Source organism: Biomphalaria glabrata, chromosome 2 (assembly GCF_947242115.1).
Source record: "Biomphalaria glabrata chromosome 2, xgBioGlab47.1, whole genome shotgun sequence".
Classification (NCBI taxonomy): Eukaryota; Metazoa; Mollusca; class Gastropoda; family Planorbidae; genus Biomphalaria; species Biomphalaria glabrata.
Genome location: NC_074712.1, coordinates 13,021,566 through 13,042,701, shown reverse-complemented (window position 1 = coordinate 13,042,701; position 21,136 = coordinate 13,021,566). Strand labels below are relative to the sequence as shown.

At 35.6% G+C, this 21,136-nt stretch overlaps 1 protein-coding gene and 3 long non-coding RNA genes across 4 annotated transcripts; 3 read left to right on the top strand and 1 right to left on the bottom strand.

The window, feature by feature from the left end:
• Nucleotides 1-2,890: 2,890 nt before the first annotated feature.
• LOC106060734 (uncharacterized) lies at nt 2,891-17,430 on the bottom strand. The gene is made up of 4 exons (XR_001216492.2): nt 17,412-17,430; nt 3,833-3,942; nt 3,630-3,727; nt 2,891-3,016 (listed from the first exon to the last, which is right to left on the bottom strand). It is a non-coding gene; the product is annotated as an uncharacterized LOC106060734 (long non-coding RNA).
• LOC106060735 (uncharacterized) lies at nt 8,688-10,525 on the top strand. The gene is made up of 3 exons (XR_001216493.2): nt 8,688-8,857; nt 9,717-9,860; nt 10,387-10,525. It is a non-coding gene; the product is annotated as an uncharacterized LOC106060735 (long non-coding RNA).
• LOC129924493 (uncharacterized) lies at nt 11,419-13,377 on the top strand. The gene is made up of 2 exons (XR_008776427.1): nt 11,419-11,884; nt 13,262-13,377. It is a non-coding gene; the product is annotated as an uncharacterized LOC129924493 (long non-coding RNA).
• On the top strand, nt 15,434-19,500 carry LOC129924491 (uncharacterized). The gene is made up of 3 exons (XM_056019153.1): nt 15,434-15,594; nt 17,598-17,753; nt 19,284-19,500. Exons 1-3 carry the CDS (start codon nt 15,552-15,554, stop codon nt 19,403-19,405), a joined length of 321 nt encoding a protein of 106 aa, XP_055875128.1. The 5' UTR covers nt 15,434-15,551; the 3' UTR covers nt 19,406-19,500.
• Nucleotides 19,501-21,136: the final 1,636 nt, after the last annotated feature.

Sequence of the window (21,136 nt, the reverse complement as noted above, 5' to 3'; positions counted from 1 at the left end):
TAAATGCTGACACTTTATTTGACCTTTAAAATTCTAAATCTAGTAATACCTATATAAATTAAAAATAGATGACATCTTTTCTAAAAATTATCTACCTTTTAGGGATTAACCTTTCCATTTTTGTTGGGTTTTTTTTTGTTCGTAGTACAACGACATTGAAAGCTCTGTAGGTGTTTTAATAAGAAATGTGTTCATTTTATTTCTTAATAAATCTTTTTTTTTTTTAAAGTGAGTAGTCGAAATGGCGAAATGGTATTTTAAGTTCATCATTATAAAAATTTTACAAGAAAAAACTTTTTTTTTAAATTTATTTTAAATAGAATTTATTTTTTTAATGTGGTAGATTACTATTTTAAACCATTGTTACTTTTAATATTTTCTTGATATAAATAGTAAACGTGTATACTTAAATGGGGTTCAACCACCCACACACACGCACTCGCGGAATATTGCGTTTAGCTTACATTGACCATCACATGACCTATGTAGAAATGTATTGTTATATTAATTCATTGAAATATAAACCTAAGTCTGAAACATTTCAAGCATATACTCCTCACAGCAGTTTGAAACACGACATGTTCTCTTCTTCAATTATTCTAACACGTTTGGTTTATCAAAGACGGATGGATATAGGCTTGCCAACGATTAGTTTCAACTTAAACCCAATGTTCGATAGACTAATATAGATATCCTTAGGAGTGCTGCAACAAACCATTCTGTCCTCTTTCCTCTTTAATTTTGTCCTAAATCATATACTTGAAACTCTTAAAAAGATTTACTCCTTCCCTATCAACGGGAGGGCGATTTTCAATCGCATGTTTGTTCATGATATAAATCTCATAGGAGAAAATGTCTCTTACAAACAAGAACTAAATATTACAGCTACATCAATGAGCATAGAAATTCACCTGTCCGGTCTATCCCTTAGTTAAACAGACCAACTGTCTGCATTCATGTGTGAAGCTGTCGCAGTGGTTCCATCTATATCTAGGTTCTAATGTTTTGTTAATTCTTTATGAGCTGTTAATATAGTCGTTCTAGCCTCTATGACTGACGGCAGCTAGTCAGAATTTCTTGACTCCAACGGTTGACGAATTTAGCCCAGATAAAACATAAAACATTCTTTTTAAAAAAAAAAAAAACTAAGCCTATACGAAACGTATTGTTATCAATTAGTTTGGATCAGTCATGTAATTAAGTTTGTAATAGATCTAAGGATATTAGACCAACAACAATAAATCTGTGGGATTAGAAATATTTTTACCAATTATTTTTGTTTAGCGCATAGACTTAAATATATTATTTCTAAACTGGAAATCGGAAACAAATTCTTATCCGCGATCGATCGATTCAAAGACCAATATATATAGATTTTTATGTACGTAACTCTTTTTCAAGCTCTAAGGAAAGTCGCCCAATCAATCTTTTCTGTCGAAGAAAAGTAATGATCTCTAGTTTTCAAAGTTTAGCAATAATGCAGAATCATTTCTCGAATCTTTTTTAGAATGGGCTATTAATCACAGAACTATATATTCACACAAATATATGAAACAAAGCCATTCCCTGTTAGTTTCCGTTGAGATAATGTTTCAAAAATCCTAGATCGAAATAATTCATGTCTGTTGATTTTAATCATCTTATGTACATTTAAATAGATTTATTAATAACCTAGATATAAAAGTTAAAAAATAATAATTTTGAGACGAGAGTAGGCCTACTCTAATTTTTGATGTTCAATTACTCGATCTAGATCTAAAAATTAAATTATATATTACATAAAATGTTTGTAAAATGTTTTACTTATTTCGGATGTTCCCTCAGAGTTGAAGATAATTACTTCCTAGTCCAAACCTCCCGCAGGACGGCGGGGGATGGGAGCGGGCAGGGTTTGAACCCGGGACCATCGATAAGTCCGAACGACAGTCCAGCGTGCAAACCGCACGACCAGGCAGCCATAAGTTAGGGTTGAACAACAAGTCGAACTCACTCATAACTACTTAATAAAACAACGCCTTGTTTCAACTTTAAAAAACAAAATTCACGACATTTTTTGTAGTGTTATATAACTTGGACAGTGACAATTAATCATCTCCATGTCCAGTCTAGATCTAATCTATATAAGTCTGTGGTCTAGCGCTAAAAGATCTCCATGTCCAGTTTAGATCTAATCTATATAAGTCTGTGGTCTAGCGCTAAAAGATCTCCATGTCCAGTTTAGATCTAATCTATATAAGTCTGTGGTCTAGCGCTAAAAGATCTCCATGTCCAGTTTAGATCTAATCTATATAAGTCTGTGGTCTAGCGCTAAAAGATCTCCATGTCCAGTTTAGATCTAATCTATATAAGTCTGTGGTCTAGCGCTAAAAGATCTCCATGTCCAGTTTAGATCTAATCTATATAAGTCTGTGGTCTAGCGCTAAAAGATCTCCATGTCCAGTTTAGATCTAATCTATATAAGTCTGTGGTCTAGCGCTAAAAGATCTCCATGTCCAGTTTAGATCTAATCTATATAAGTCTGTGGTCTAGCGCTATCTCATACTTTTAGCTTTCTCACTACGTTATGGTCCAATCACTTTCTCACTACGTTATGGTCCAATCACTTTCTCACTACGTTATGGTCCAATCACTTTCTCACTACGTTATGGTCCAATCACTTGTCTGGATCAGTTGAGACAATCAGAAGGGAGAAGAGATATCCTTGTCAATTTTTGAGTGAGTTGATAAAAGCTTTGTAAAAATTGAGACCTAATTTTATTGTTATATTGGTTTCTATTTTGTGGACAAGAAGCAGTGATCAATAAATTTTAAATTTAATATTATATTTCGTTACTACAAATCTTCGATACAATTTTTTTTAGGTATCACACAAACAAACAAACAAAACATCTTATCTTTTTTCATGTTTGACTTTTATTGAGCTGTAAGATCCATGTGGTACAGGGTTCAATGTTAATGAGTCTTTCAACTTGACCTCTTGATTCTCGTTTCAATGCACTGAGAAGTCACAGCCTCACTGACAAACAAAAGAAAAATGTCTTGTTTATTTTGTTTTCTACCCACATGTGAAGTAATATTCTAGAGTACGTAAGCAGTAGACGCTTCTTGTCATGTCGATGCAGTAACTGTACTTTACTTTACTTCACTGTACTTTACTTCACTGTACTTTACTTCACTGTACTTTACTTCACTGTACTTTACTGTACGTTATCCCTATAACTTTCAGTTTAACCCAAAAAAAACTACAACTAAATGTTTAAGTTTATAAAGCAAGAGACTAAAAAAAAGTACTTTAAAAAAAAGGATGATGTAAGCGAAAGAACGGCACATTTACAACTATTTCTCACAATACTTTAAGATTTATTTTTGTTTTCCTACTTCAAACACAATTAATTAATTAAGTGCATGTAATTAATTAATACGTTAATTTTTTATTTATTCATTTTTTGTTACGGACAATGAATTATTGTGGACAGTTTCAACTTGATCCGAGATTGGGAAGTCGGAGAAATAACTTGTACAAAATTTGTACCAGACAGACAGACAGACGGAAAGAGTGTAAGCTTTGTACTAGCTGAACACTGAACTTCACTATTTAAGTTCACACACGCTCGTGCTAAATTACTTACCACGCAATAAAATCCACAAATGTTGTTGCCAACATAGCACTTGGTATTCGCTGGACAGTGACAGTATGGTGGACACGGCTCTGTCAGGGCCATAGTGTCTGACAATATCAAAGGATAAAAGGATAATACATGAATACTTTTATCCCAAAACCTAGTCACTACACCATTTTCAAATGTATAGCTATGAAACGTAGCGTACTTACAAATAACCATCAGAAATAAAATAACAAGCAACAATAAATTCAGCAAATAGTTCATCGTGGACTGTGTATTAAGTGGTCACAGGACTGTAGTGTCTCCAGTGTTGTAGAGACTTGTCGAATGAGATAAGACAAAATTGGGAAAAGTTTGTATGACCTTTATTACATTGAAATCTAAAATAAGATATTTAACAAAATCTACAAGGTCAAGGTTGTAACAATTAACGTTTGTAGTTGCGCGACTGCGTGCGTGTCTAAAAGTAATATGTATACATTGTTAAAAGATTTTTTTTAGATGTATTGATTCACAAAGTTTGTTCAAGTTTATCTTTAGTTCCATATTAGATTTAGAATACGTCTACATCAGTTCAGTCTTTATGATTACTTGCAACTACGAACCAAAGAGCAGGCAGAACGTATATGTATGGTATGGTTAGAACGTAGAAAAAGGGGGCGGTCAGTTATATGGCTTTATGAATGGCTGCCTGGTCTTGCGGATTGCGCGCTGGACTGTCGTTCGGATTTATCGACGGTCGAGGGTTCAAACCCTGCCGCTCCCATCCCCCGTCATCCTGCGGGAGGTTTGGACTAGGAAGTAAACTATCTTCAACTCTGAAGGATTATCCGAATTATGTAAAACATTTTACTTCGGGGGCCGATTTTGAGTTTGTGTTTCCAGATAAACTGACTTTTGTAACCTTGTTATATTATTACTTAAGTCTACTACTCTGATTTCATTTTAGCTCAAGTTGATTTTGTTTATATTGTAATAAAAGTTCTATTTAGTTGTGTTCACAAGAAGAAGTTATTCGAGTTATTTCAAGTTTTATAAGTTAAGATATTACCAGCAGTTTGGGGCTACAAGTCAATAATAAATATTATAACACAATGTTCTTTATTTTAAAAAAAATAGGGTATTAATCCAATGCCCTGAGTAAAGCACGTGGAGGGGGGAGGATACAACTACTACTAATAATTTAATTTATAGATCACTGTTAACAAACAAAATGTAGGCTCAAGGAGCTGTGATATCATTGCAAACATAAACATGAGAGCTACAATGACTAACTAATCTAAAACAAAGTCTAAATGTTCCTCTTGGATGTAACGTAGTATGTTGAGTGTTTGAGATCAATGGGGAGTGAGTTCCAAACCTTTGGTCCGTGCACTGAAACAGCCCGCAGACCGTTAATTTTGAGAGAGAATCGTGGCACCACTAAAAGCGTTGAGTCCATGGAGAGCAGGGCTATGTGAGGGACATATGGAGTGATCAGTTCGATGAGGTACTAAGACATTTCTTTATTCTAGATACACTGATGACAAAGTGTTGCGCGAAGTGGTCATAGTATCTTTGTTTTCGTTATGAAGATTGATTAGGTCAAACATGGTAAAGTTAAACCCTAAGTCTTACATTCCACATTGTAGCCCCTATCTATATATATGATGACCACTTTTGTCATCCATGGGGATAAAGGCTTTTTTTTTGGGGGGGGGGGGGGGGGGGGAGGGGGAGACCAAGTGACTTGCGCTGAAAATTTTGATTAAAGTGAGGAGGATTTGCGCAGCACGTCGACCTCACTCTCTTGCCCTAAAGTCCATCCTTTTCCGGAAGTAAGATTTGGTCAAGACGTCAGGGGACGAGTTTGGGTGCAGTGGATGACCAGAGACTTTCTGTGTGTCTTGTCCTGCTCTAGAGTGCTCCACAGCACTGTGCTGGTAGTGGCCTTTCTGTCCGAATTGTCTAGTTTTGTGACGTTTAGCACAGGCCGCCTAGTCCATGTCAGGGTCCAAGTTCTATGCTTGGCTCTTGTTCTTGGGTTTCTTAACTTGGCTCTCTAGGGGTTTCACTTATACGAACAAATATTACTTCTTCAATTCTTCAATTCTTAAATATTTCAACTAAGAACAATTATACTTCAGTACAGATCAACTCGAACTCCAGATCTTATAGAATATAACAATGATATTTTAATATCCAATATAGCTCAAATAATGCACAATAAATATTAATAAACAAACACCAGTCCAGGAAGCGACTATCCAACCTTCCTGGACCGGGAGCAAGACCTTACTAACTTAACACACTCTCTCGCACATTTAACGAAGACTAAATCATTCAGTTCATAACACGTGCAACACTTTGCATTCATAACAAGGGGATATAACAATCATACCAAAATATCAAAGTAACGTTCATTCTCGCCATACCTCCCCCTGACAGTCCAGACTTCACATGCTAGGTTTGACAAAAACTTCAGTGTAACGACACGTCAGATACCCTCTACCTGGTTTAGCCGGCCAGTCAAGGCCGTTTCCGGGGTGCTGCCGATGCGCATGTTACAGCTTCTGTGAGCCACAGGTGAGAGTTGGGTACCGAGTGGGGACCAAGAGTGAGCCAAGCTACCCTCAGAAAGAGGGTACGACTGCCTGTCCACTAGAGGTGCTACCCTTCCTAGATACCCCATACAGCCCCTATCTACCAGTACATCAACCGCCTGAACGCAGACATTTGCTTTATATTTGAAGCCTCAAAGGTGTCCTAGTGGTTCTTGCATAGTTGTGTTTGTTGTTTTCCTCTTTAGTATTGGTGATAAAGAAGGAAAAATGATTTGAGATTTGGTGATCTTTATTATAGGATTAGCACTTTTTCAAGGGAGAGTAATTCAGTAATAATAAATATAATGTTGAAATATTGGGGTGTGATTATATTCTTTAACATTGGAATTGTTAATAAAATCACGATGTTACTTTTTAAAATCTTTATTTTCTTACATAACTGTTTTGAGAATGTTTTGTTCGACTTAGGAGGCAACCGAGCAAATTACGAAAATTACTGCAGATTGTTTGCCTTGCAAAATTAATAGTGTTACCTTTTTTATGTATTTATCTTTTGTATTATCTGTTTAAAAATTGTTATAAGTAATATGCATACTTTATCGAAAATAAAAAAAAATAAAATATAAGGAATATAAGAAATGTTTTTAGCCTGGCAAGTACATGATTTGTTATACTTTGAGAACCAATATGATAAAGAATCATATAAAAAAATTCGCACAATTTTATTAACAATTCCTCCTATCAGCTTGCAAATTTTTCATGGGCCAGAGGCTTAGTGAGCAAAACGTGCGCCCGGGGGAAGGTACTTTATTGAACGTCTTTAGAAGCGTTGAGTTTAAACTATAATATTTCTTTTAGCTAGTTTACAGATAAGAATAGGTGAAATTTAAAACCTCAGTCCCAATGTATCGCCCACAGACATATATTATACCTAGACTGTACCTAGACATAAGATGATTAAAATCAACAGACGAATTATTTCGATCTAGGATTTTCGAAACATTATCTCAATGGAAACTAACCGGATATGGCTTTCTTTAATAACTTTGCATTAATATATAGTTCTGTGATTAATGTTCCATTCTATTTAAAATCCGAAAAATGGTTTTGCCATATTTCTAAGCTTTTAAAACTAAATATCATTAGTTTTATGAGACAAAAAAAGATCGATTTTCCTAGATTCACACAACAATCTACATTTATAGGTCTGTGATCTGATCATTATTGAATAAGATTTCGTCTTCGTTTTCCAGCCTATGTATTATATATGTCTGTGGTTTCACCATGATGTTGGTTAGTTCGGCCATCATTTACAAATGTTGATTTTCAGACGGAAATTTTGCACACGGAACATTCGATTGCATTCTGGACTTGTTTCCATAGTTAGTTATCGATGTCGCCTGGAGTCCAGGACCAATTTTTAAAGCGTGTGGACTGTGGATTCACCATCTATGTAATCTACCTGGGATCAAATACGATTTTATGATTTATTATTAACTGTCTTTTCTCCTCTGCATGGTTAAAAAGAATGTAACAAGAACGTCGGTGAGGTTGAAAGTACCGCTGTAACAATGTATATCAGCATTCAGCAAAGCAGCGCCAAAACAAGCATGTGCATGTGCTTTATTTACAAACTCAGTCTGTCTGTCAGTCTGTCTGGGTTGATTTTTTCAGATGTTATTTCTCCGACCTCCCATTCTCGGATCAGTTGGAACTTTGTACAATTATTTATTGTAGAGGACAAAACATGAATAATCAAAAATAAATTAACCAATTAGTTATTGATTAATTTGGTTTTATATAGAAAGTGTATCTAGCTAAGGCAAGCTTCTCTTGCTTCATTCACATTGCATGGCCACCAACCAATCAAAACTTCTCAACGTCACCATAGAAACACACACACACTCCACACCGAGGAAGCTGTGGCGTATCTTGGGTGGGGGGGGGGAGAATTTGAAAATTCCCCCCGGGCCCCCACTCTAGGGGACCCCCAAATGAGTGTTCGAAATTGTTTTTTTACATTAAATACATTACACAAAATGCAGGGGGCCCAAAAGGCGGTTTGTCGTTGTGCTGGCCACATGACACCCTGCTCGTTAACCGTTGGCCATAGAAACAGATGACCTTAACATCATCTGCCCCATAGATCGTAAGGTCTGAAAGGGAAACTTTACTTTTTTTACAAAGAGGTTAACCCCCTCCCCTGGGCCCCCGAATGACGGCAAATTTCTAGCTACGCCACTGTGAGGAAGCTCATAACATTCTACAGAACCCAATCAGAAACGTCCTCTCTCTCGAGCCTCCATTGTCCATTTACATAGGGCTTTGATATTATGAAGCTTGAGCCTGACATCGTTTTAAATGAAGCATTACATTTGTGCTTAGGTATGTAGTATGATCTTGACGTTAATCTAAACTAACTTGTTTACCTTAAAAGGTTTTTTTATTGTTTCGTTAACAAAGGTAACATAATCATCCACAAGATAAGATAAGGATTTAACCTCATTACATGCCGTCCTGTCAACCAATTTTATGTGTTTATTTTAGATTTTACTGTGCCATTCAATTTTTTGAACACACCTAGAACTAATCTCAAACTTTTCATTGGCACAGGGGGTTTTTCTCTGATAATTCATAGTTTTGATTAAGACTTGAGGATGTCACTGCTGCCGTTCTTGACAATCATTCTGGGTAAGTTATCAAATTGTCAGGCAATTACCAGTTTAAGCGCCTTAGGGTATGAACATTTATAGAAATGAATTTAAAATATTTTTTAATATATATTTTATTGAAATCGATAGTCATTACTGTACTCACGGGAAGTGTATCTCAAACATTTTTCTGTTGTCTCCCTCTTAAACTGAATACATTTTGTTCGCGCCTTCCTTGGCCGGTCAGGGGATTCTGGGTAGCGATGTAAATATATAGGGAGAAATAGAAACGTATAGACGTCTACTTATACCACATATTCTGGTTTCTTTTTTTGCATATCTATTTACAGTAGATTTGAAATCCGAATTTTACGTAATGAATATTCATCAAAGTTAGTCTGTTTAGTGATGTGTGTTTTTTCGAGTGTATTCTTCCGTATATAACTTTGAAGACTTTTGTACACTTTCTAGAATAACCAGTGGAATGGCAGCAGGTTCCGAGTCAACAGGGAAGTCTGTGGGGAGCGCTGACAAATTTCCCCAGGACTGGATCTTTTTGAGATATTTTCAAACGAATGATTGAAAATATCCATGAAAACATTTATTTTCGGGGGGGGGGGGGGGGGGGCCTCCAAGCGAGTGTTGCTATGTTGTTTTTAGGTGAATCCAGCACTGGCATTTCTAGAGAGGAACCAAAGAATTGTCTTGTTGGTCTTACCTCCAGAAATTCTTTCTCATTGTTTCCCATAGTAGAAAGCGCACAGACAAAGTAAGAAAATGTGAACTGGGGCACGCTCTACAGTTTGAGAAACACTGAAGAGTTAATGTTACATAGTCATAGTATCCAAACCATTGAGAAGTACTTCTTGTTCTTTCAAAAAATGTTTTCGTTTTTCAAGTCAGTGTTACAGCCTTACCAGACCTAAGACAGATGACAGATGGCTGTGATGTCATGTGCTACGAAGGTGCTCCGCCGATGGGAGACATGTCTTGCCCTGACGGATACGTCTGCAAAAATACCGGCTGCAGTGCAGTCTGCATACGTTAGTTATTTATATTTTTATGACCTTTACATAGAGCTTCTTTCACACTCAGTACTCTTTTGGTCTAAACTGCTTTGTGACCCCGTGGGGTAAGGGTTAACTAGGAGAAGGCTTCTATTTATCTTTAGGCGATCAGCAAACATAACTCAGCTCAAATCAGGATTTGAACTCGAGCCTTCTTGACAGGTAGCCAAACAGTGTATGCCACTCAACCTCACGTGATGGAACCACTGACACTATTCACTGACCTAAATTATATATAGCTGGTTTTATAAGGCAGTAGTTGAGACATTAATGATAATTGTATAGGTCAGTGTGTTCTTTTTTAAGTGGGACAACGAAATTTTTTTTCATTTTTTTTAACCTGATTTGGTTTTTACCCTAGGGTGGAATAAATGATTTGATCAATTAAAAATTATTTAGATAGATAGATAGATAGATAGATAGATAGATAGATAGATAGATAGATAGATAGATAGATAGATAGATAGATAGATAGATAGATAGTTATGTTTCTCTCCCACAGCTGAGGTCTCTAAACGAGCACGAGACTGTGGTGTCATTATCTGCCCCACTTGGTGTGACGACGGTCGTGTACTAGATGCCAATGGCTGCCCTACATGTGTCTGCTTGTAATGCAGTTCATTAAACGATATAATGTTCGACTGCTAGTCAAAAATGTCGTTTGTTTAGATAACTAAGATAAGTTATTATCCAAGATGTCAGTAATTCAGGATAAATTTTAGGAGCTATTCGAAGATATTTCACACCGTCATTCACTTAACTCCTGCATACGTTGACTAAGTTTCTTTATAGACCGTGTGAACTAGAAACGCCTGTTACGATTTTTTTTGTAATGAACTAAGAAACAGAAATCACGACAAAACCTCAGATCTACGGACAATGAAGTCTATCTGCCTTTAAAGCGAAAACCTATCAATGTGTAATTATTGTGTTTGTTATATTTTCTAAATATAGACCATATGCAATTGTAACTTAATGTAAATACATGTAAAGTAAAACACATGGAAACATAATTTAATATAATACATTAATAACAATATGAAAATAGTCTTTGCTGGAACAATAGTATCTGGGCTTTTAAACCATATGGCTCTCAGAAGATGTAATCTATTTAAGGGATAATAGCTTTGCTGTTTCAAACAAAAGAAAACTCTCTTTTTCTTTCTCTTTGTCTCTCTGTCCCTCTTTCTCTCGTACCCTCTCTCTCTCTCTTTGCAACATCTTCGTTTGTTTTTTAAAAGCCTTTCTTTTAAACATATTAAGTTGTATTTATTTGAAAAATCAAACTATGATAAGTTCATGTAAAATAAGATAATCCACAATCGAAATTTGGCTTCATTTCATCCGATAGTAGAGATGTTCCTCTATGTCAGAAAGACAATAAAAAGTCAGATTCTGGTGTAACCGGTGCACACAATTCAAGAGAAGCTAGTGTCTTTTTGAAAGCCATAGGATCATTGTTCTGCACTTTTTAGCAAAACATTATCATTTTTTTTAGGGGGGGGGGGACAATTGAACGTCTTTGTTCAACATGAACATCTCCTAAAAATTAAAAAAAAAAAGCATTGCCTACACAAAGGGATAATTTAAAGGTGGGTGGACAGTAAATTTTAACACTTATTTTGATTTATATCTACAATTATCTTTACTGACACCTGATACATAAACCTATTCCACCAACAGACACACACGCTTGCGAAAAGTAAATAATTTTCTAACAGCAAGAAGTAACAAAGTTCAGCAGGGTCAAGGTCATAAAGATATCGTCGTCAAGTGCACGAACATATGTTGGTTGAAAGCCGCCATAAACGATCAATCTATTTTTAGACAGTAAATTATCACACAACTGTTTTTGCCCAAGTAATACTCAGATTTAGGACTGGTCAGTCAAATCCATTGACGGCAACAGTAGAAATTAGACGTTTTAGTGTTCAGTTGAAGCTAGAAACAGAACAAGATGAAGCTTCTATTGATACTCGCTCTAATGACAACAGTAGCAGGTTAGTATTAGAACATTTTTGTTGTGTAAGTAATTAACAACTTTGTTTTGCTTATGTTGTGAGTTTTTAAATGTTAATTTTGTGGAGGACATCTTTTTTTTCCTAATTTTTAAATATTGATTTGTTACATAATGAATTAATTTGCATATGTAAACAATGCTTACACGCTAAAGATAATTAATAACATGAACCCTCTTTGACCACCACGACTTCATTAGATCAAATTTTAACTCTCAGAACTCAGACTTTTAAACCCTAACCCTAAACCTAACCTAAATTGGATATATCTGTGTTTCAATTTTCATACGTCTATTGTGGGAACAATTTCATGATTTAGTTTGGTGTCAGAAGTGGGCAGAACTCCACTTGAACGAGATACGTGTATACGTAAATATACTAATGTATATCACCCAAGCAAACAGTTATCCTCACCAGCAGCTTGTTACATCCTAGTACCAGAACTTCATTGTTTTAAATGAATTTTATTTATTTTAGAGACGCGGTGGCTGAAATTGAAGTCTGGGATTTTGAACTCCGAGATTTTTAGGATGCCCGTGAGTCCACCCAACTGTAATGGGTACCTGACTTTATTTGGGTAAAGTAAAGCCGTTCGTTGTGTTAGCCACATAACACCCTGCTCGTTAACCGTTGGCCAAAAAACAGATCAGCTTTATATCATCTGTCCTATTGATGGCAAGGTCTGAAAGGGGAACTTTACTTTTTTTTTTTTACAAATAATTTAGCTTCGTCTATTTAGTATCACGATTGCCTAGAAATACCTATCCTGTACATACATTATTTCTTGCGTAATTTTAGTAAAGCTGTGCTACTGTCACTTAGACAATAAGGTGCCCATGCTAAAATGGCTGGTAATTGGTTTCCAACTACATCAGCTGGTCTGAAATGTCTTTCGATGGCTAGAAAAGGAAGGAAGTCAAAAAGTAGGAAATCTTGTCTCGTGAAAACAAAATCAGCGTTGGTTACCTTTTGTCTAATAGACGTTTTACATCTAAGTTTCAATATAGCTTTAGTTCTTACTCTAACCTTAACCCTAACCCTAACATCTCGCACTAACCTTTTTAGCTTTATTAGCCATACACACCAAGCTCAGAAAACCATCTAAACATGGAGTATACCGAGACTCATCGTTATAGTAGTCCTCATCTCTGACCTACGTCGTCACAACCAGTGGGCAGTGCGCGCCAATAGCTTGTCGCCACGTCGTACAGACCTAAGAATTGGCAACGAGCTATTGGCCTCCACTGCCCACTGGTAGTGACGTTGCAAGTCAGTTTTCAGGTCTTCTATGACGATTGGCCTTGAGTATACCCGCTCAACCATGTCCTATTATACAAAACATATTTTCTATCTCTCCAGCATTACCTAATAGGGAGTGTCCGATGTACAAGTGCGTCCCATGTCCAGGTGGCTATGAAGTGGACCAAGATGGCTGCCAGACGTGCACGTGTAAAGAAGAGAAGAGGGCAGTGTGTTCTGGAGTGATGTGCTTAATGTTTTGTATCAACGGATTTGCCACTGGACCAGACGGTTGCCCAATCTGTAGCTGTGCTTAAAAGTAGCTCCAGCCACTGAAAACTTAACTCCTGACACACCAAACATTGTACACATTGAAAAATGAATCTTAAACATGTATTGCCATGTGTATTATGATCTTTCTTAAACTAGTGTAAATTAACTTATCAATTTTTAGAGGGATAATTAAACTTATATTGTCATAATGTTACATAAGAAAATTAAATGTTTTGTATCAACGGATTTGCCACTGGACCAGACGGTTGCCCAATCTGTAGCTGTGCTTAAAAGTAGCTCCAGCCACTGAAAACTTAACTCCTGACACACCAAACATTGTACACATTGAAAAATGAATCTTAAACATGTATTGCCATGTGTATTATGATCTTTCTTAAACTAGTGTAAATTAACTTATCAATTTTTAGAGGGATAATTAAACTTATATTGTCATAATGTTACATAAGAAAATTAAGTGTACATATTTAATATATTAAATTTTAAATTAATTATTTTATCATATATGTTGAATATAAATAAGGCTAAGCCCGGTTTGTCATTTTGGTCAAATTCTACTAGGGTAATGTGTGCCCCCCCCTCCCCCCAAAAAAATGTAGACCAAGAATTACTGAATTGGAGCATATACATTTCAGTTGGTTACTTTTAAAAGCCCCGACAGTAACGCTGGGCAGGGCACGTATCCGATATGGGGGACAAACGTATGCCAAAAGAAGTATTTTTGGTGACTGAAAGGTGGTCGACGTAACAGAGGTGCCCCACGGAAACGTTTTAAAGACCACCTTAGGCACCAACTTCTTTAAATGACCTAGAAGAGTGAACCTGGTTGCATGCGGCTTCAGGACGAGACAGCTGGAGGTCATTTAAAAAGGCCGCGAAATACTTATTTGTGACAAAAGAAAATCCGCTTCCCAGGACAGACGTAGACGGCAAAAAAGAAAATCTTAATCGACCAACGGCGGACAATGCTTATGCCTGCGTTGGTTGTGGCAAAATATGTAGGTCACAGCTGGGGTTGCGTAGCCACGGAAATACTGCATTCTTCCTTAACCTTCGGAGGTTGAAGGTCAGTGCTGAGGTCTTCTATAACGAATGGCCTCGCGTCAGGAAGTCCAGTTGACTTGAAGATCTCGAGGCTTCGTTAAATACGATTCAGTCAGACTGTGACATCTTGCGTATGACATGATACAATGGCTGAGAGTTTTAAATGAGCCTCTGAGTTCAGTGGTTTACAAAGGTGACTTAAGAAAGCAAAACGCCCATAGAAATGTAAGGTTTAATCACCATGAATGTACTTTATCAGACTCTCAAAGAGCTTGATAATAGTCCACGCCTTCATACCCACCTCTTGTGTTATGCCTATTTTGAAAAAAAAATGTGCACAACATTTTACCAAACAGTGCTATGACTTCCTATAGTGAGAATCCAAGTATATGCAGAAATATACATTTCTTTAACTAGAAAACCCGTAGAAGCAACAATTAAGAAATGTCTAAGTTTTTGAGGTTGAAATCTTATTTTTACTATTTCTGTGGGCTAAATGTCGCCTACCAGTTATGTCCTGCAAATGTATCCCCTGGCCAGGTAAAGTAAATAATATTACATTGCTCATCACCACCACATTCCCACGACGTGAAAACCTGGGTGAGTGGTTGAGTTATTTACTAACTAAGTGATTAAGTGACTTAGGGACTGAGTCGTTAACTGAGATTGCTGTGACTTGGTTATTACATTTTAATCCTGTAGTCTCTATACCATGTCTTTATTTATGACGATTCATTGATCTATACCTAGAAGTTCGCATTGAAATCAATTTCTTGGAAGCCAATTTGGCAAGTGCAGCAAGGAGGCTACACATGGAAACATATTGAATGGAGTCTCTTATTAAACTTTAAAGTCTAAGGAAGAAATTGAAAACAAAACATCGAAATGTATTTATATAATGATCTTGGTTAGGTCAAGGTCATTAAGATATTAGCGGCGTGGAACTCGAACAGAAGGTTTCGACCTGGCCACGATTCATGGTGTTTATAAATAAATATATATTTTGTCAGGACTGAATCAATATTCTGCACTAGTTTGGGTCATTTGTAATTAGTTAGTAAACTAGTCAACAAAGATGAAAGTAATATTAGCCATTGTTTTACTGGTCACTGTCTCAGGTACGTGCTAGATTGTTTTTACAAATTACTGATCAAAACTATCTTGTAACCAGATCCATCACACCTGGCCCCACATAGAACAAGATGTTGTTTTTTTTTCAATTTCATAATATACCGACACAGATGTAATAACAAGCTAAATATTTTTTTTAAACTCATTTTAAAAAAAAAACAAAGCTTATTTAAAGGGGAAGCACTCTGTCCTTAAAACTATATCAACCAATAATGTACAAGTAATTTCCCTTTTTCCCTTATTCGATATCAAGCAAAATAATTAATTACCAATAATTAATTGACTACGTGAGTATTTTTGTTTATCGATTCATGTTTTGTTAGGTACACTAAATAATTGTTTAAAGTATCAATTTGATCGAAGAATGCGTGAGGTAGAAATAGAGTTAACAATTATTTAAGGGGACTAAACCCAACAAATGTAGCCATATCTGTGAATACTGAAAAATTAGTTTCCCTTGTTGCTATGAAACTAAATAATTATTTACCAGTAATTAATTGTCTAATTTGGCTACTTTTTTAATTGATTTAAGTCTTTGTCTATGTTAATGAATAATTGTGCGAAGTTTCAAATTGATCCGAGAATGGGTGAGGAAGAAATAACGTGTACAAACCTTTAACCAGACAGACAGAGTGAGTTGATAGAAGCTTTGTAACAAAAATAATGTCGCCTTGTTAAAACTGACGTTTCGTGTGTACACTTATTGTCCATTTAATTTCTTCTTTAGGACTGGATAAATAGATGGTTGAAATAAAAGAATACAGTAGCATACATTGATAGACGACCGAGGGCCTAAGGGGGTCGATAGAGTCTACATTACAGAATAGCTGTCTCAAACTTAGTTCGCGGGGCGGCGATGTGATGATGGTGTTAGTAAACTTTCGTTGTGCTCAGTGTTGAGTGTTGACTATGATCAGTTACTTTACTCTAAAACAACCCAATAAGTAAGAAAAAAAAAACAATAGTTAAAACAAGAAAAAGAGTTGATCAAGACTGGACACAAGTTGAATACATTTAATTCATCAACAAGGGGACATTGTCCACTGTCGTAGTGGTCACTACAATCAAATTAAGTCCCAAAAAGATAATACACTAGAGTTTCCTAACAAGACATTATTCAATCAACTAACTTTTGAATTACGTCACAGTAGCTAAGTGTCACCTGCTAAAAATAAACGAAAACAAATCCCTAATGTTCTCGCAAGATCTATTATCCCCTAACAATGACGCGAGGATACACTGCAAAGTTGTTTTTTTATGTTATCACAAAAACAGACAAAAATAATTGAATACATGTGCCAGGTATATTGATAGGCTTGTTTCCTCTTCAAAAATACAATAGTTTTGATAAATGTTACTTGAACTCACTCACATTGATCTCAGACAGACAGCATGCTGCACCACTTTTAAGTAGAACATTATGACCTATCTGTTTAAAACTTTTTTAAGATTAATTGTCATTCCAGCTGTCGTGTTTGTGTTTGTAATGTTTGTGTTTGTAATGTTATTACAGCGCCTTGAGCCTACGTTTTGTTTGTTAACAGCGCTTTATAAATAAAATTATTAGTATTAAACTTACAATTGCGGAGTTATCTAGATAATCTGCAAGATCAATTGCCCGCCTTAATTCGAGTAATGTTTGTGTTTGTAATGTTATTACAGCGCCTTGAGCCTACGTTTTGTTTGTTAACAGCGCTTTATAAATAAAATTATTAGTATTAAACCTACAATTGCGGAGTTATCTAGATAATCTGCAAGATCAATTGCCCGCCTTAATTCGAGTAAAATTAATCTACAAACTTACTATTCAACTTTGATCATCCCGCGCCGTTCGGCGCATTGGGCTGCAAGTTGTCTCCATAATATGTCACTGGAAACGTCTGAAGTCTCTTCCCACCTGGTGTCCACTGCTCTGAGGGCCTCTATGAAAAGGTATTGCTAATCAGCAAACACTTTCGTAGTATTAATGAATTTAACTATTCTATTTCAGCTTTACCCAGCCAGAAGAAGGCGTGTGTAGATGAATGCACGCCCCCTGGCACACAACACACCATGGGAACTCTGTTCGTCCTCCCCAAGTCATGCCCCTCCTCAAGACAGTTTTGTTACACTGACGGATGTAATCACTATTGTCTGGATTTGTCAGGTTTGTACATGGCATGGAATGTGTGCGCGGGTTTCGTTTTGCCTGAACAGATTTTGATGTAACCATGAGCAAGACCATCGCAGGTTAAAAAGGGCTGAACGAATGCACACAGTGGAGTTGAAGTCGAAGATCATCACGTTTGTATATTGTATGAGAAGCCTTAGTTCCAAAGTAAATGGAAATTTCATTTAGATCGTTCGACATCTTGCCCCCTTTTTTTTTTTGTAGATAACATTTTTACGTTGAAATAAGAAGTCTTATATATCTGTAAAAGATAATCAAGTTTTATTTGTTTAAAAAAAAACTTATGAGTTTTATTCAAGTGTACGTAGCAAGTTAATTATTGAGCCAACAAGAATTTTGTTTGACAAGCTGTCTGGCGCTTTTTTTTTAAATGTTATCTCGATGTTCAAGTAGAAAAACAAACAAAATAATTTTAAAAAATTATAACAAAAAAATTAAAACAAAAAAATTATAACAAAACAAAAAGCTTATCTATGAGAAATTACTTCATATTTACAGCCAAATTTCTCAACACGTAAGAACTATTTCCCTTTTTCGAAAGAAAACAAAATTAATTAATAACCACTATTGAATTAACAATTTGGTTAATTTTTTATTTATTTATTTATTGGATTCATGTGTTGAATATCTTTAATTTAGATAGACCAATTGCCTGTTCATCACTCTTCAAACCTTAATTAAAGTATACGGAAAAAATAAGGCAGCTTGTGTGTGATTATGTATTGCTGTTTACTTTTATCTAACCCCTTAACCAAGTATCTACTTTTAAAAGGTGGTATGTGACTATGTGACTATGTGCCTATATGACTATGTGACTATGTAATAATTTTCACAGCTATATAAGATTTAAAAAAAAAAAAAACATTAGAAAAACAGTTTTAAAATCGCCACCTTTTGATCTAAACATTTTATAGATACCATTTTAATCACACAGAAAATATTTCATGTTTCAAATGAATATAAGGCTTCGAATATTGGTCGTAGTTTTTATTTAAATAGTAATAGTACATGTATTTGTACCTAGTCGATATATTGACATGTATTTGTACCTAGTCTTTATGTAGACATGTATTTGTACCTAGTTGTTATGTAGACATGTATTTGTACCTAGTTGTTATGTAGACATGTATTTGTACCTAGTCTTTATGTAGACATGTATTTGTACCTAGTTGTTATGTAGACATGTATTTGTACCTAGTCTTTATGTAGACATGTATTTGTACCTAGTCTTTATGTAGACATGTATTTGTACCTAGTCTTTATGTAGACATGTATTTGTACCTAGTGGTTATGTAGACATGTATTTGTACCTAGTTGTTATGTAGACATGTATTTGTACCTAGTTGTTATGTAGACATGTATTTGTACCTAGTTGTTATGTAGACATGTATTTGTACCTAGTCTTTATGTAGACATGTATTTGTACCTAGTGGTTATGTAGACAGTAATAAGATTCTTGTCCATGTACTTACATAGATTAAGAAGCTACTTTCCCTTCCTCCTCAGGGATGATCAAAAGAACAGAAGCCAAGAGACAAGAATGTTCCCAGGTCATGTGCTTGATGTTCTGTTTCAACGGATTTGTCAAAGGAGCAGACGGATGTCCAATCTGTAGATGTGCCGAGTGATTCAGTGATTCAGTGAAATCTTCGTTCATTCATCTCTTAATATCTCCAAACTAAAACATTGTCATCGAATTAAACATTTTATTTTTGGGACCTTTTTTATTTGTTTCTTTGTTTTTTTGTAGACTTCAGTGTATACTAGCCTAATCCTAGCCTACACCCACATTGCCACTATGGTTAGGTTTCGCTTTGAGAAGTCTAAAGTTTGCATTTCTAACTGGTTCTGAGCTATCTCGCAGTGTTACTAGTCGTGTTAACACCAAAAATGGACTCAATATGTGCACTCTTTTTTTATCGGAGATTTTGTAAAGTTATTTCTGCATATGACGGAGGCGCGGTGGCTGAGCGGTAAAAGGTTCAAATCCTGGTGAAGACAGGGATTTTTAATTTTGGGAACTCTAATGATTACTTGACATTAGTTTTGGTTGGTCGTTGGGCTGGCCACATGACATCCTCGTAAACCATAAGAGAAAGAAACAGATGACCATTACATCATCTGCCTTATAGACTACAAAGTTTGAAAGGGGAACTTTACTTTATCTTTGTTATGCGACAGCACTCTCAGTGCCCTATGGTCCAATCTGAGTGCTTAAGCGTTTGGCTTTCGATCCTGGGGTCCTGGGTTCAAGCCTTGGTGAAGACTGGGATTCTGAATTTATCTAATGGATACCTGACTTAAGTTGGGGAAAGTAAAGACGGTTGGTTGTTGTGCTGGCCACATGACAGCCTGCTCGTTAACCAATGGTAAAAGAAACAGATGACCTTATCACCATCTGCCCTATTGATCACAAGATAATACATTCTTCTTGCTATGCAACAATGTGTTCACCACTTGTAGAATCAAATGAAACATTAAAACGTACAAAGAGAACGGACGTTTCGAAGTGCAATTTCAATGCAAACCATTTAGTGCTCAATTAATTGGATTATGTCCCTTGAATAAACCATACTGCTGAGGTGTACATTAGAAAGCTCTATTTTGACTGTAATGCTCAATCGAATAAATATAACACAAATTTTTTTTTTTTTTTAGAAGAAATTGTGAAAGTAAATAATTAATATCATTATTGTTTTCATGTTGTGTTTCTGTTGGCTTTTATTCCATTCATTAAGCATCCAGTTTTTTTTTTTAGCCATACAGAATATATCTAATATATAAAGCAAAGAGTAAGGAGTGCGAATGTCTACAAGTATATATGTCTCGAATTAAAATCAAAACATTAGACAAATCTTGATAAAACTTTGCATAAATGTTCCTAGATACTAACAGTAAAACCTAACATATGTAAAGTAGCCCTGCCAAAAGCTGAAGACCCTAATCAATCAAAATATTTTTTTTTATTTGAAAAATAGAAGAAGCTTATATTGAGTGTAATGGTATCATTTAGTTTGGATCAGTCTTGTCATTAAATTTGTTATAGATCTAGACTAACATCTGTGCGGACAAACATCTGTGCGATTAGAAATATTTTTACCATTTTTTTTAAGCGCAATTTCATACTTTTAGCTTTTTCAATGCGCTGTGATCACTTGTCTCGCCCTTGTTAATGTTAAGTACCAAATAAGATGATTAATTTTTTTATTGATTTTTTTTTTTTGTTTGTCAAGCACAAGAAATAATTATCAAAATTTCAACTTGATCCGAGATTGGATGTGGGAGAAATAACGTGTAAAATCTATTTACTTGACAGACAGACAGACAGTCAGACAGTGAGTTGATATCAGCTTTGTAAA

Coding starts and splice junctions, on each gene's coding strand:
- LOC129924491 (XM_056019153.1), top strand. CDS start 15,552: ATGAAAGTAATATTAGCCATTGTTTTACTGGTCACTGTCTCAG. Junction 15,595..17,597: donor TTTACTGGTCACTGTCTCAG/GTACGTGCTAGA, acceptor ATTCTATTTCAG/CTTTACCCAGCCAGAAGAAG. Junction 17,754..19,283: donor CTATTGTCTGGATTTGTCAG/GTTTGTACATGG, acceptor CTTCCTCCTCAG/GGATGATCAAAAGAACAGAA.